At 41.9% G+C, this 16,096-nt stretch overlaps 1 protein-coding gene across 1 annotated transcript in view; it reads right to left on the bottom strand.

The window, feature by feature from the left end:
• Positions 1-16,096, bottom strand: part of pcsk5b (proprotein convertase subtilisin/kexin type 5b) — a 458,035-nt gene that overhangs the window by 54,333 nt on the left and 387,606 nt on the right. The window contains exons 25-29 of the mRNA XM_041185989.1: positions 15,084-15,126; positions 13,662-13,804; positions 10,308-10,511; positions 6,307-6,393; positions 4,381-4,579 (exon numbers count right to left, since the gene is read on the bottom strand). Of these exons, the coding sequence (XP_041041923.1) occupies positions 4,381-4,579; positions 6,307-6,393; positions 10,308-10,511; positions 13,662-13,804; positions 15,084-15,126 (676 nt within the window). The remainder of the gene's footprint in view (positions 1-4,380; positions 4,580-6,306; positions 6,394-10,307; positions 10,512-13,661; positions 13,805-15,083; positions 15,127-16,096) is intronic.

The following is a 16,096-nucleotide window of genomic DNA, read 5'->3' as shown; positions in this document are numbered from 1 at the left end:
TTGCAAAGAGCTGTGAGCGCCTCCACCAGTGACTGCTCCATGGCCAGCTTTAGCAATGAGATTGTACAACATGTCCAGTCGTCCAACTGTTCTGCAGTCCACTAAAATGCTCATTAGTTTGCAGTCTGTGCCTGAGGGATGAAAAGCTCTGGAGCTCTAGGTCGCAATTTGATGCCTCTGCGTAGCTTGAGTGGGCAGAGAAGCTTGAGGCCCGGCTCCAAGCATGTCATTGTGGCTGCGCCTGAACTGTCTCAGCTGTGGAGGAATGGTCACTTTATACAAGGTTTCCCTAATGTGTGGCTGCTTCCCTAACACCCCACCCCTGCATGTGCTTGTGCACTGCCATCAGATGCAATGCAGCTCTTACACCACCCACCCCCCCACCCCCCACCAACTCACCCCAACCACAGTGGCCTGTGCCCTTGCCTGAATGCAAGGTGCCTCAGCCTTGAAGTCAAACAGTGACCCTTGCGAGCACTGCGCAACATTATTGTGCACTCAAATCCGAGTTCCTCTTGAAGTGCAGCTCACCAGGTGCACACCTTGTAAATGCTGTTGTGAAATACTTTGGCGTGCAACCATGTGCCTGGATGATCCAGCATGGGGGAATGATTCCAGCCGTCAGGGCCTATAATGATATACAGATGTATTAAAATGACGTTCCCAATGTCCGCCGGCAGGAAACGCGACCCGCCATTGATGGGTGGAGCGAAAGATCGCAAAATGGTTTCACAATGTGGTGAAACCGATTTTTGGCCTTCCTGTCATATTGTCCACTCATGCCCGCCATGACGCTGATGCCAACGGGGACAGAAACATCCATCCACAGTCCCTTCGCTGCTTTTCCAAACAGTAACTAGTCCTGGCTGCTGACTATGCCCTAACATTCACAGGGATGGCCTTTAACTTCCGTGGAGTGGCAATCAGAGTCAGGTTCCCACTCTGCTCCTTGTTTCTTACCTTGAAATCCAGCTTCTCATTTCTCGCCTCACCTTCCAACTCAGGCCAGGGAGAACTGAGTAGTAAAGCGGGTTCCTGAGGCTTTGTATCAAGGGCTGCTGAGTCAGAGGTAAGGAAACCAAGCCTCTTTTTTTATGGTACTAGCTGCTGTAAAGCAGTAGGTTTAAAGGTACCAGCCACTTTCAGAAGCCAAGCCAGGGAGAATGAAAGTTTGTAAGGTAAGTGGGTAGGATTGGGGGGTGGAGGGGGTTTGGGAGGGTCATTGGTTGGTCAGGGGGGTTTTAGTTGGGGGGGGTGGTGGAGGATGGTTTGGGGGGGTGTTCCTGTGGGTGCTTGGGGGGGCGCTGGGTGTGGGGGTCGGGGGGGGAGGCGGGCGTTGCTCAGTACTATAGCTACCCAGGAGTTAGAAGTGTTTTTGATTCTTCTAACATTTTTTTATTCATTCACGGGATGTGGGCTTCGCTGGCTGGGCCAGCATTTATTGCCTATCCCTAGTTGCCCTTGAGAAGCTGGTGATGAGCTGCCTTTTTGAACCGCTGCAGTCAATGTGGTGTAGGTACACCCACAGCGCTGTTAAGAGGGGAGTTCCTGGATTTTGACCCAGCGATGGTAAAGTTACGGCGATCTATTTCCACGTCAGGATGGCGAGTGACTTGGAGGGGAACTCCCAGGCGGTGGTGTTCCCATCTATCTGCTGGTCTTGTCCTTCTAGATGGTAGTGGTCATGAGTTTAGAAGGTGCTGTCTGAGGAGCCTTGGTGAATTCCTGCAGTGCATCTTGTAAACGGTACTGTGTGTCATTAGTGGAGGGAGTGAATGTTTGTGGATGTGGTGCCAATCAAGTGGGATGCTTTGTCCTGGACGGTGTCAAGCTTCTTGAGTGTTGTGGGAGCTGCACTCATCCAGACAAGTGGGGAGTATTCCATCACACTCCTGACCTGTGCCTTGTAGATGGTGGACAAGCTTTGGGGAGTCAGGTGAGTTACTCATTGCAGGATTCCCAGCCTCTGACCTGCTCTTGTAAGCACAGTATTTATAAGGCTAGTCCAGTTCAGTTTCTGGTCAATGATAACCCCCAGGATGTTGATAGTTTGTGATTCAGTGATGTTAATGCCATTAAACATCATGGGGCGATGATTGGATTCTTTCTTGTTGTAGATGGCTATTGCCTGACACTTACGTGGGGCAAACGTTACTTGCCACTTGTCAGCCCAAGCCTGGATTTTGTCCAAGTCTTGCTGCATTTGGACATGGACTGCTTCAGTATCTGAGGAGTCATGAATGGTGCTAAACATTGTGCAACCATCAGCGAACATCCCCATTTCTGACCTTATGAAGGAAGGAAGGTCATTGATGAAGCAGCTGAACTTAGTTAGGCTTAGGACACTACCCTGTGGAACTCCTGCAGTGATGTCCTGGAGCTGAGATGTCAGACCTCCAACAACCACAACCATTTTCCTATGTGTTGGGTATGATTCCAACCAGTGGAGTTTTCCCCCTGATTCCCATTGACTCCAATTTTGCTAGGGCTCCTTGAAGCTACACTTGGTCAAATGCGGCCTTGATGTCAAGGGCAGTCACTCTCACCTCAACTCGGGAGTTCAGCTTTTTTGTCCATGTTTGAACCAAGGCTGTAATAAGGTCAGGAGCCGAGTGGCCCTGGCGGAACCCAACTGGGCATCAGTGAGCAGGCTATTGCTAAGCAAGTGCCGCTTGATAGCACTGTTGATAGCCCCTTCCATTACTTTTCCTGGGTAACTACTACAGTAAGACAGCAGGAAACATCCAAAGTTTGTGATTTATATATGGATGGTTCCGATTGCAGGGCAATTGCCCAAGAAAAGTTTGAACTTCCTGGGGACTTCCGGTGTGGGATTCCCCAGTGCATTTTTGGCATATCCCTGAGTTACTAGAGTTCGGCAGTTACAGGCCGATAGCTCAAAACAAGAAATCTCATTAACCTTCACCCATCTCCAGGGCAATGTGACACAAAAGGCCTGTTCCCAGGTCAAGATACAAATTAAGTACCTTTTAATTCCAAAGTTTTCCTTCATTTACTGAAATGACTATAGATGTCATTTCTCCAGTTATTTTGTTAAGTATGACTCTCATTCTTCTACTCTTTTAATCCAGTAAACACAAGTTCCCTTTTGAATTGTAATTATCATCATTGTGTGCCTAGCTTGACAGCCTCTTGATGTTTGCCTGGGTTTTTCCCACTGAACTTAGTTGGTCTTAATTGCAAGGATGATGAAGAATAAAAGTTAAGAATTCTCACTACAACTCTAAAAGGCCTTGGTAAAACCATACTGGAGTATTGCATAGAGTTTTGGTCTCCTTATTTAAAACAGATGTACTTGCATTGGAGGCAGCTGAGAGAAGGTTCATTCAGCTGATTTCTGGGAGGTAGGGTTTGCCCTATGAGGAAAGGGTGAGCAGGTTAGGCCTAAATCATTGGAGTTGAGAAGAATGAAAGGCAATCTTATTGGAACATACAAGATCCTGAGGGTCTTGACAGGGTAGACACTGAGAGGATATTTCCCCTCAAGGGAGAGTCTAGAGCTAGGCAGCACAGTTTCAAAATAAGTGGTCTCCCATTTAAGACAGAGATGAGGAGGAATTTCTTCTCTCAGAGGGTCATTAATCTTTGGAATTCTCTAACCCAGAGAGTTGTGGAGGCTGGGTCATTGAATATATTCAAGGCTGAGTTAGACAGGTTTTTGATCTACAAGACAGTCAGTGGGGGACAGGCAGGAAAGTGCAGTTAAAGCCACAGTTCAGTCAGCCATTGTCTCTTTGAAATATGGAGCAGGCTCGAGGGACCATATGACCTGCTCCAGTTCTTATTTCTTATGTTCTATTTCTTTCAGATCTAAAAACCAGTGTAAATATTCCAATTTTTTAAAGCAAAGACAATACTTTATAGGGATAAAAATTGTCTATATCAACTCCCTGGAGGCAGACAGTGCCGTCGGCTGTTAACTACGCAGTCCACACTGGTCTCTTCATTGATATTGATGAGCAATGTTGTGCAGATGGCGCAAGGAACGGTCGTTGGCACTGTTTGCCTGTGGAGCTGATGTGGTTAATGTGTCACTGCTTTGAAGCAGCGCAAATGGATTTCCATACGTGAACAAATTTTAGCCTCACTTGTCCACTAAGCACACAGCACAACAGCGACTCACCACTGAAGAGCACATATACTGTTCAGAGAGCTCCAACGAATGAAATTTCAAAGTACTACACTATATTAACCTGGGTTAATATTAAATGTTATTGGAGAGATTCTACAATAATTTACAACGCGGTTTGGAGCTTAGACTTGAATTGTTATGGCATCGATAAACAGCAGAGATTTTTCTTTCACTACACTGGAGTAATTGCAATTGTTGCTGACACAATACTGAAAGGAAATACTTACAATGGGCATTCACTTATACATTTCCCCAAATGCAGGTAAAGTGGTCGTTGTTGTATTGTGATGCACTGCTGGCAGTTATTCTTGTTTCCTGAACAGAATTCACATCCTTCTTCACACTGCTCACACCTTTCACTGATTGAATTGGCAAAGGTTTGTTTCGGGCATTTGTTGACACAAATTTCACCGTCCAGGTAAAGTCCTAGAGATTATAAAAAGTATTTCTGAATTATGCTCTTTTGGCAATCACACATACAACCGCAACAAGGGGTGCAAGATAGCAATTAGGAGTGAAAGTTCAAGCTGAGTACAGATGATGGAGGCCACTTTGCCCATCTTAGCTCATCCAGCCAAATGAAAAAAAAACAGAAGCTTAAGGGAAACTTTTAACACCCTCAGCCTGATGGAAATGTGGCATTGAGGTAGTTAACGTTGAGCAACTCCATTTGCCACTCAGTTCCAGTCTGCTGCCAATTTAACCCTGTTGTCAGTGCAGATGGGTAATGTTCCTGTCTGACCCAGGCAGGAACATCATTAATGTACGTGAATCGGGGTATTATAATATGCATTGGTTCCCAAAAGCTTTTCAACAGCATACTGAGTGGGCAAAAAGTGGAGCACCTAAAAGGTAACCTTTAAACCTAAGTTTTGTGGCCAGGAGGAACATAAGTAGAGAAGTGACACCCTACTAAATTCCCTTCTACCCTGCATTGCACCTGTCATCCCTCCCCCACTTTCGCAACTGAACTGTGCAGGCAGGAAGCCTCTAGGATGTCCAATTTTCCTCTGTTGGGAACATGTAAATGAAGCTGACGGTTCATACCAACTGGCCCCCTATGGAATCTCATGGGTTCTCTAAGTTCTGCTGGCTTCCTGCTCGGATATTAAAATGCCCCCTCTACAGTCTCATCGTGCTGTCTAATGGCTTTTTGAATGGCTACACCAGTTCGTGCCTATACATCATAGTCCTAATGTCATGAAGTAATACCCCATATTAACATTGTGTATCCCTCTTCCCCCTCTCTGTTGTAATTCTGAATTCTAGCCAGATAAGTGCAGAAAATAGTTCTGGTTCAAAACCCTCTCCCCTATCTCCACTCTGCCCAGATTGGACAACTTCTGTGCAAAAGAGAAGGTGGAATTTTTGAGCTAAGATTTTCAATTCTTTAAATTGACTTTAAAACAATTGCTAAAAGGAGCCATTTTTAAAATTTTATGTGTTATTAACAGAAGTTTACAGTGCCCACCACACCGCCATCTCTAATGTGGTAAACAAATTTGTTTTTTATTTCAGAATTCCAGCATCCACAGTATTTTACTTTTATTATAAACAATTTTACATTGTCTTCTTTTTGAGAAACCAAATTAAACATTATTCTTTGGATGGCTAGATTTAATCTAATGATTTTATTTAGTCCAATATGTTAGAAACTTTTATCTGCCTGAAGGCTGCAAGGCTCTCACATAATGTGCATTCATCAATCTCAGCTTAGTTCCTAATGGGAATGAAAAAGCACAAAACTCTCCAAATACACTTCAAGTTGACACCAAATTGGTTGTTCACTCACACAGGCCATAAGGATTACTGGTGTGGTAAATGAAAAAGTCATAATTAGAAATGTGTATCTGTGCTTGGATTAAGGTACATTATCATGATAAAGGAAACCTGACCTGGAAAGCTTATCGTTGACAGTAAGTAGCAAGAATAGAAAGAGTTCCATTGCCCAATCATTGATAAGCAAGCAAAAATGCCGGCAAAAATGGCAACATCTAATGTTTATAAAGTGACAAAAAATTTTTTTTATGTGTGGCTGCAAAAGAAAGGAACTACTGTATTAATGGATTTTGCCAACAGAAGATTGCTATCTAGTTAGACAAATTGCTGATAAGATAGATTGTTCAGCAAAATGCAATCCTTGCGTTCTGTACCTGAAGGACAGCTGGTGCATTCATTCCATCCATCACTTGTGCACGTCTTGCACAAATCAGAACAGGGTAAGCAGGATTTTTCTTCAACTAAAAGGAAATTAGAGCAACTATTAGCACAACTACCTGACAGTGAGAGGAGACAGTGTTTCCTCATTGCAATTTTGTTTTGTTACATGACACAGGACCAATGTTCCTCTGGGCCACAATGATATTGCAACCATGGCTGGGAGGACTTTTGTGCGTGGGCCTTTGACTTTCCCAGATTTCCTGGAGTTGGGGTCATGTTCATACTTTTGAAGGGGTTTGGTGGCATGTTTGCAATTGGCAAGTTACCTGATTTAATTGGTCATGGGGTGGGGGAGCAGATGGTGGAGAAAAATGGCAGTGACACTCACCACAGCATATTATGCCCAGTGCTTTCAGCAGAAGAAACAACTTATTTTAAAATAAAGAAATCTCCTTCATTGTCTAATGCAATCAACCATTCTATGACCAATTGCAGATGATTTAACTACACCTCCAGCATGTTCACTTCTCCCACCCAGCAATACCCATGCCCCATCCTCCTCATCACTTTAGCCACCCTGGATACCAGGAATTCACGGGCTTTCATTGTTATTGACAGTAAATACATTACATGCTATATTCCATTCATTTGCATCTCCTTACAATACACCCATCCATATTTGGTTGAATGAATTATATAGCCAATATCACATCTACCAGGAAATTGCCAAAATGCCACCGGTTGGCAGAGATCAGAGATGTGGCCTTTCTTTCTCTATCTTTTGGTGAGGAAAGAAAATGGCAGGGGGAAATCTGTTTCAGGAACTTATGTTCCTTATTTAAGTACCACTATGTCATATATAGAATCCTTAGAGCCATTTTTATATATTCATTCTGCTGTTTCCTCTCAGTCTACTGCTGTACAGATTCAGTGTTCTGTATCTGGTAAAACCCAAGCAAACTAGAATGTCATGTCCCGATCCATTGCCAAGAGCCAAAGGCACCTCTGGCAAACATTCATTCTGGCAGGACCTAGTGGGCAAAAGTAGGACACTATTTATATTTTGTTGTAGCTTTTCAGATTAACTGCCTTAGAAACTTCTGTTTGCCATTGAAGATTTCAAAATCTCTTTGGTTAATGCCGTTTTTTTTTACTTACTTTCCTAACTTACTCTTCAGCCTGCTACCAGCTCCCATCAGGCACACTGGTCTGAGGGGATTCTCAGCAACTCAATGCCAGCTTTACAGGTCACTCATGTATCTAATTGCCAATATTGCAAACCTAATCAACCACCCCATCACCATAGCTGAGAAAGGTAGAAGATGAAGCATGCCCTCTTTTCCTGGTTAATCCTTACCAGGGAAACTCAGAGGTCACTGTACTATGTAAAGTGCATGAGGACTGAGTTCCCTGGAAGCAATAGTTAGGGAACATTGGCCTCTATATTTTATATTTGTGCAAATTCAGTTGCCAGTGACACCTCTGTCTGTCCGTGTTAATGAGAATCACCAACATTTTTTAAATTACTTTAGTAAAAATGTTCTCCTAAACCAGGCTACTGAATTTGGGAAAAACAAAAGCGATCACATTGGAATTCTGTGAGAAGTGATCAAAGTCTCAAGGGGCTGAAATTAAAGACTCATTGAAACTAAAGACAGAGGTCAGATTGAGAAAAAAATTATTGAGAATGCAAACCTAGTCAGGTTCTCGAAAAGGAAACCAAATAGGTTAAGTAATGTGTCAATTTATATGAGTAAATAACATTAAAATAAGTAGTGAAAGTTGTTGAAAAACTCTGGATGTAGTAGTTTGGGTGCAGGGATGGGAAGGAGAGAGGAGCTTCTAATGAACAGACTGGCATCCATCAACTAATTCAAAGTTGATAATGCTAAGTTCCTGTCTAAACTAAATGACAACTTGGAATGAATATTGATATATCATCGTGGTCAAACAATAGTATTTGTAGAAAGGAGGCTTTACTTTATTACATTACAGGCACAAAATATTGCACTCTTGACACCCGACTCAGGAAGTTTTGGAGGGACTGTCAAAGGAAATTAGAAATAGTTTAAGAAATAGGTCTTCTAAGTTAAGTGCATGTTAAGAATGAAAGTTGGAAGAATAAAGGAGGTTGTTTTCAATGTGACAGAAGTAAACTTGTAAACAGCATCATACTGTTATTGAACAGCTCAATTCTCCAAGGACAGAGAAATAAAAAATTATAACAACAATGAAATATACCAAATGTGCAAGGTTAGTTAAGCTAGAATGAAAAGAGTTCCAAAAAAGAGAGAGCAGTGACCACATCTGGTTACTCAACACAAGCATCCTCTGAGTGGAGCTAAACATCCAGGAGATAGTTAAACAGTTGATGCTGCAATAGCTAATCTTCTCGATAGACCAGGTTGTATGTTCTGGATTATAAGAGGATAGTGGAATAGCCCAAATGCTTGCAACTAGAAGTTACTGGTGTTATATTAAAATAAATCTCAAACACAGCATTGCTAATGGTAAAGCGATCTTGGACACTGAACATTGAGAAACATACGAGATGGATACAACATCTGTGGCTAACTAAGGAAGTTGAAGATGGCATCAAATTGAAAGAAAAGGGATACAGTGCTGCAAGGATTAGTGGTAGACCAGAAGATTGGTAAAATTTTATAACCAGTGAAGAATAATATCAAAAAAGAGGGGGAAATTAGAATATGAGAGAAAACTAGCAAGAAATATAAAAACAGACAGTAAGAGTTTCTACAAGTATATAAAAAGGAAGAGAGCAGCTAAAGTAAACATTGGTGCATTAGAGGATGAAACTGGGGAAATGGCAGAATGTTTCAACAAGCATTTTGTATCTGTCCTCACAGTAGAAGACACAAAAAACATCCCAATAATAGTAGAAAATCAAGGGGAAAAAGGAAGAGAGGAACTTAAAACAATTATTATCACTAAAGAAAAAGTACCAGGAAAATTAAGGGGACCAAAGGCTGACAAGTCCTCTGGATCTGATGTGGATAAACATAGTTTCTAACATGCATAAGTGAGTCATGCTGTGAGTCCGACTGATAATGTTAAATTTGTTTTCTGTGTAACTCTTCATGCAATCAGGATTGTTTAGCAGGTGTTTTCCAATTGTGGAACCACAAATAATGTTGGACACCATGTTTTGAGTTTTGCAAGCACAGGGGTTAGGTATGTTCAGTACTTTGCCTACTGCAAACAGCTAAGGGAATGTGATGTATGATATGATCTGACTGGAGTATTTTAAAGTCTGAGGAGATTTTCGATTGACATGGGAATCAAAGGTTTTGGGGGATAGGTAGGAAAGTGGAGTTAGGGCCATAAACAGATTGGCCATAACCTTACTGCTCAGGGGGCAGGATGGCTTATTCCTGCTCCTTATGATCTTCTGTTATTTTGTTCATTTAAAAAATGCTTCATAACAGCATAACTGTTAACTATAGCCCATGGGACTAGCTGCAGCTTGATGCTATTCACCATATCACTGTTTATAATCACAAATGGAGAATGGGTACTTCAGGCAATGCTGGCACTCAGTCTTGCAGAAGAAAACAGAACATTGGGTGGGGGCTGAGAGGCTCCTTTATCTGCAGACTATCCTGAATGACTCTTGGTGCATTTTTGCTCTGTCTAAACACTGTAGGGCTTTCCAGTGTCAGTAGCACACTATATGCATATAAGAATAGCTCATCAACAAGATTTTTTTGGTTTAAAGCAAGGTTAACCTGACAATGATCAATTTCCAATAATACTTATTAAGATGTAATACTCTATAATTAAAATTGGTTGTGGACACCAAATCTACCGTCCATGCCCATCCAGCTATTTGTCCTTCAGCAAATATTACTTACGTCTCACAAGCTGAAATTAGGATTCCCATCTAGGTCTAATTTATTTCCTCTCCACTGTTTAATATTATACACTTAAACAAAAATGGGCATTTAATACTTTGATTGTTATAAGTGTGATTCACCATTCCAGTAGCTTCCATCTTTGCAGGGTACTGAAGAAGTTGGGATACACATTCCATCTTGAAGAACTTGATCTTTTTCACACAAATCACAATCATTAAAGCTGGGACCACGGCACGTTTTGCAGGTGGGGTGACAAATGTCACAAACAGCATTATCTTCATTACCATAGTAACCACTTAGGCATGTTTTTACACATTCAGTCTCTGAAATATAAAAGTTTTATGATCTTGGTTTTTAAAGGAACAATTTTCAAATGTATTTCACATTCAGAATAGATTTAAATCTAAATCATTAGGAACTGAGGAATGCAACATATTTCTTATTGAAGTCAGCAGTCTAACAGTCTACAATTTTTAGTTTAAAGTTGCTTTTTGCTTGAAAATATTAAATTATCTCATTATTATTTCAACAATTTGATAAGACAACATAGAAAACTTTATTTACTGAATTGTTTCAATTTGAAAGAAGAGGTAATTCAAACAAAACAAGTTTGAATTAAGAGAAGTAGGGGTAGAATCTCTACAAGTTCCCCAATCTCCCACCATAACTTCAGCAGAAAACCTAGGGAAAAGGCATAAATAGCCTTTAAAATGTTTCTCTAAGGTTTCCACTCATTTTCCGGTGGAAGAGTGGGAGTACTTTACTCCCAAGGTGCTTTACAAGTAGGCAGAAGGACAAGGAGGGTAAGCCAGGGAGGAAACTTCGAAGGGTTTAGCATTAGATGTTTGACCAAAGAAATGTGATTTGAGAAGATTTTTTAAAGTGGAGAGAGATTAGGAAAGGCAGAGGGATTTAGGAAGGGATTCCAGATAATTTTTCTTATTCATTGATGGGATGTGGGCATGGCTGGCTACACCACGATTTATTGTCATCCCTAATTGCCCTTGAGAAGGTGGTGGTGAACTGCCTTCTTGAACCACTGCAGTCTGTGTGGGTGTAGGTACACCCACAGTGCTCTTAGGGAGGGAGTTCCAGGATTTTGATTCAGTGACAGTGAAGGAACGGTGATATATTTCCAAGTCAGGTTGGGGTGAGTGGCTTGAAGGGGAACTCGCAGCTGGTGGTGTTCGCATGAGTCTGCTGCTCTTGTCCTTCCAGGCGGTAGTGGTCGTGGGTTTGGAAGGTGCTGTCTAGGGAGGCTTGGTGAGTTGCTACAGTGCATCCTGTAGATGGTGTACACTTCTGCTACTGTTCATCAGTGGTGGAGGGAGTGATTGCTTGTGAATGGGTGTCAATCAAGAGGGCAGCTTTGTCCTGGATGGTGTCAAGCTTCTTGAGTGTTGTTGGAGCTGCACACATCCAGGCAAGTGGAGAGTATTCCATCACACCCCTGACTTGTGCCTTGTAGATAGTGGACAAGCTTTGGGGAGTCAGGAAGTGAGTTACTTATCGCAGGATTCCTAGCCTCTGACCTACCCTTGTAGCCACAGTATTTATAATAGCTAGTCCAGTTCAGTTTCTGGTCAATGGTTACCCCCAGGATGTTGATAATGGGGGATTCAGCAATGGTAATGCCATTGAATGTCAAAAGGCGATGGTTAGATTCTCTCTAAGATGAGATGATCATTGCCTGGCGCTTGTGGGGCATGAATGTCACATGCCACTTGTTAACACAAGTCTGAGTATTGTTCTGGTCTTGCTGCATTTGGGCATGGACTACTTCAGTATCTGAGGGGTCATGAATGATGCTGAACACTGTGCAATTATCAACAAACATCCCCACTTCTGACCATATGATGGAAGGAAAGTCATTGATGAAGTAGTTGAAGATGGTTGGGCTGAGGACACTACCCTGAGGAACTCCTGCAGTGATGTCCTGGAGCTGAGATGACTGACCTCCAACAACCACAACCATCTTCCTTTGTGCTAGGTATGACTCCAACCAGCAGAGGTTTTACCTCCCCTAATTCCCATTGACTCCAGTTTTGCTAGGGCTGCTTGATGCTGCACTCAGTCAAATGTGGCCTTGATGTCAAGGGCAGTCACTCTCGCCTCACCTCTGGAGTTCAGCTCTTTTGTCCATGTTTGAACCAAGGCTGTAATGAGGTCAGGAGCTGAGTGGCCAAACTGAGTGTCAGTGAGCAGGTTATTGCTAAGCAAGTGCAGCTCAATAGCACTGTTGATGGCCTCTGCCATCAGTTTACTGATGATGGAGAGTAGACTGATGGGGTGGTAAATGGCCAGGTTGGATTTGTCTTGCTTATTGTGTACAGGGCACACCTGGGCAATTTTCCACAAAGCCAGGTAGATGCCAGTGTTTTAGCTATACTGGAACAGCTCGGCTCAGGGCATGGCAAGTTCTAGAGCACAAATCTTCAGTGCTATTGCTAGAATATTATCAGGGCCCATAGCCTTTGCAGTATCCAAAGCTTTCAGCCATTTCTTGATATCACATGGAGCGAATCGAATTAGACTATAAGACCTAGGAGCAGAAATTAGGCCATTCGGCCTATCAAGTCTGCACCACCATTCAATCATGGCTGATAAGCTTCTCAACCCCATTCTCCCGCTTGGCTGAAGACTGGCATCTGCAGTGCTGGTGACCTCCGGAGGAGGCTGAGATGGATCATCCACTTGAGACACTGGCTGAAGATTGTTGCAAATGCTTTAGCCTTATCTTTTGTACAGATGTGCTGGGTTCCCTCATCATTCAGGATGAGGATATTTGTGGAACCTCCTCCTCCAGTGAATTATTTAATTATCCACCTCCATTCACCACTGGGTGTGATAGGACTGCAGAGCTTAGATCTGATCCGTTGGTTGTGGAATTGCTTAGCTCTATCTATCACTTGCTGCTTATGCTGTTTGGCATGCAAATAGCCCTGTGTTATAGCTACATTAGGTTGACACCTCATTTTTTGGTATACCCAGTGCTGCTCCTGGCATGCCCTCCTGCACGCTTCATTGAACCAGGATTGGACCCCTGGCTTGGTAGTAACGTGGGGGATATGCCAGGCCATGAGGTTACGGATTGTGGTTGAAAACAATTCTGCTGCTGCTGATGGCCCACAACACCTCATGGTTGCCCAGCCTTGAGTTGCTGGATCTGTTTGAAATCTATTCCATTTAACATGGCGGTAGTGCCACACAACACAATGGAGGGCATGTGAAGAGTAAGACCAAGTCAGGTAAAAATTCTTGTTGTGAGCGTTTGAGGGGATCCAGGTGATTTATTGCAATTTTGCTCCATAGGACACCAGTGAAACACCCTGAATAAGTTACATAATTAAACAAGTCACTAGTGGAGGAGGCTCCAAAAATATCCCATCCTCAATGATGGGGGAGACGAGGACATGCACAGTAGCCTCATGTTTGTAATCAGTATTGGAGTCTCACATCCGGGCTTTGCTTACCTGAGAGGAAGAAGCCAGTTTCACACCAATAGCATTGTTCTTCATCACAGTCAATGCAGTTCTCATGGCAAAACTCACATTTCAGTGTATTATCATTTTTATAGGTCTTGGTTGGACAAGTCTTATAACAACGACGATGAAAACTAGAGATAAGATTTTATAACATGACATTGTCAGGGTGAGGCAGAATCCATTGACTAAAAGCTCATTATCCTGAGTTTCTGTGTCTTCACAAAAATGGTAGATCTGTGTAATGTTTATGTAATGTAATGTTACATTTTTACGGGTGACGCTGTTTACATGAAAAAAGTTCTTAAAATATAAAAGTGTTTCAATAATACTACTGAGTCCCTTTTTATTCATAGCAAATGCATTTAGTGTAACCGATTTTAGTTTATTTACTTTGGCATTAAAAAAAATCAGAATCTTGCATACTTAGGAAGTATTTTACTGTTCTTGTGCACGCACCTAATGATCATAAAGCTCTAAGACTCTATAATTGCACTAAAAATAGATTTTACTAATAAATTCCCTGTGGTCTTGCTCATGGTTAGTATGACAAAGCCATTAAGGGAGATTTTCAACTCCCACCCAAAACAAGTGTGCATAGAAGGAACAGCTATGGTTTGGGGTCCTTGGGTGGAATGTCACCAGCAGTTACTTTATAAGCATGGTTAGAATGTTTTCCAAAATTTTTGTACTTCAAAATTTCTATCAGGTCCCGACTGCAACATTGGAGCCTGATTTTCATTTGAAACTGACTCATGAATTTGACACGCATGCTGTTTGTCCATTTACAGCTCGCCTGAAAATTGCATCGGAAGACAGCCAAGCTCCACACCCCCCCCCACCCCCACCCCCACCCACCATCACCCATTGACTTTCTTCGGTTGACTGCCCTTCATTAGACAAAAAGCCAGGTGGGAGGGAGGCAGTTATAAATCATCCCAGTATACCATTTAGTTGTGTTTGCTTTAACAAACTGAAAGGGATTACAGCACAACATTTGGAACAGGAAACAATAACCAGCCATTGAGTACCCATTGATTCTAATGGAAAGGAGGCCAACATAATTGGTTAAATATATATATGTGGCAATGCAAAATAGAAATATGCATCACTGGATGAATATTATGATTCATCTGCCAGGATTTTCTGTCATCACCAGTATTGAGCTGTTGCAGCAAAGATCAATGTTGGCAAACAGCTCCAGAGGTTAGCAAGACTGTTCACTCCACCTTATGAGTGAAGTGCCAGGGAAAATAAATAATTAAGAAAGAAGGATCTCAGCTCATTGATTCTATTAGTGATGATATAACCTGAAAAAAATGTATGCCATTTAAAACAAAATGATTGCAATTCGTATGGTTCTTAAATGCAATTTAGAAGATGACAATATGAAGATGAGAAAAATGAACTTACAGGTAATAGCCACTTTTACATGACGTACATTTTCTTGGATCATCTGCAGAAACAAATACAGATTCTGGTAAGTAGTTGGTGTAAAAATAGAATGGGTTTATTTTCGAGGCAATTTTTAAATTCAGCCCTTGGTGACAGCCATTTGCTACAGCACAGGGACCACAAAATTCCAGATGACATTTTTTGAGAAAAGCTATGCCATTGTTTGCAAATCTAAGAAAATAAATGGACCTGAACTTGATTTTTGCAGTAACTCAGAGAAAGGAGTTACTTTTTCCTCAGAAAAAAGGAATAAATAAACAATATATGACTTGTCTAACAGCAATTCTGGTGCATTTTTCTCATTAAGCCCATTCCTTCTATAGGCTACATAGAATCACAGAATTGTTACAGCTCAGAAGGAGGCTATTCAGCCCATCATGTCTACACTGGCTCTCCAAATGAACAATTCACCTAGTGCCATTCCACCGTACGTTCTTCCTAATTCTATTCAGTCTAATTCCCTCTTGAATGCTTCAACTGAACCTGCCACCACCAGAACCTCGGGCAGTGCATTCCAAACTCTAACCACTTGCTGTGTAAAAAAGATTTTTCCTCATATTGTCATTGCTTCTTTTGCCAATTACTTTAAGTCTGTGCCCTCTTGTTCTTGATCCTTTCATGAGTAGGAACAGTTCCTTCCTATCTACTCTGTCCAGACCCCTCATTGAACATCTCTATCAAATCTCCTCTCAGCCTTTTTCCAAGGGAAACAATGCCAACTTCTCCAATCTATCTTCAAAACTGAAGTTCCTCACCCCTGGAATCATTCTTGTTCATCTTTTCTTCACCCTGTCTAGTGCCTTCCCATTTTTGTTGAGATCAGAAATAGAGCAGTGCCATCCTAATTAGTAATAATCATAAGGTCCAGATTTGATATTTGTTGGCAACATTGGAATGCCAGTGGAGATGGAAACATATATAACCCAAAACATTTAAAAATATTTAGAATGTAGATTTGTTCCTTGTTAAAA

The sequence above is a fragment of the Carcharodon carcharias genome, chromosome 4, assembly GCF_017639515.1.
Source record: "Carcharodon carcharias isolate sCarCar2 chromosome 4, sCarCar2.pri, whole genome shotgun sequence".
NCBI classification, from domain to species: Eukaryota; Metazoa; Chordata; class Chondrichthyes; order Lamniformes; family Lamnidae; genus Carcharodon; species Carcharodon carcharias.
This window is presented reverse-complemented; position numbering and strand designations above follow the sequence as displayed.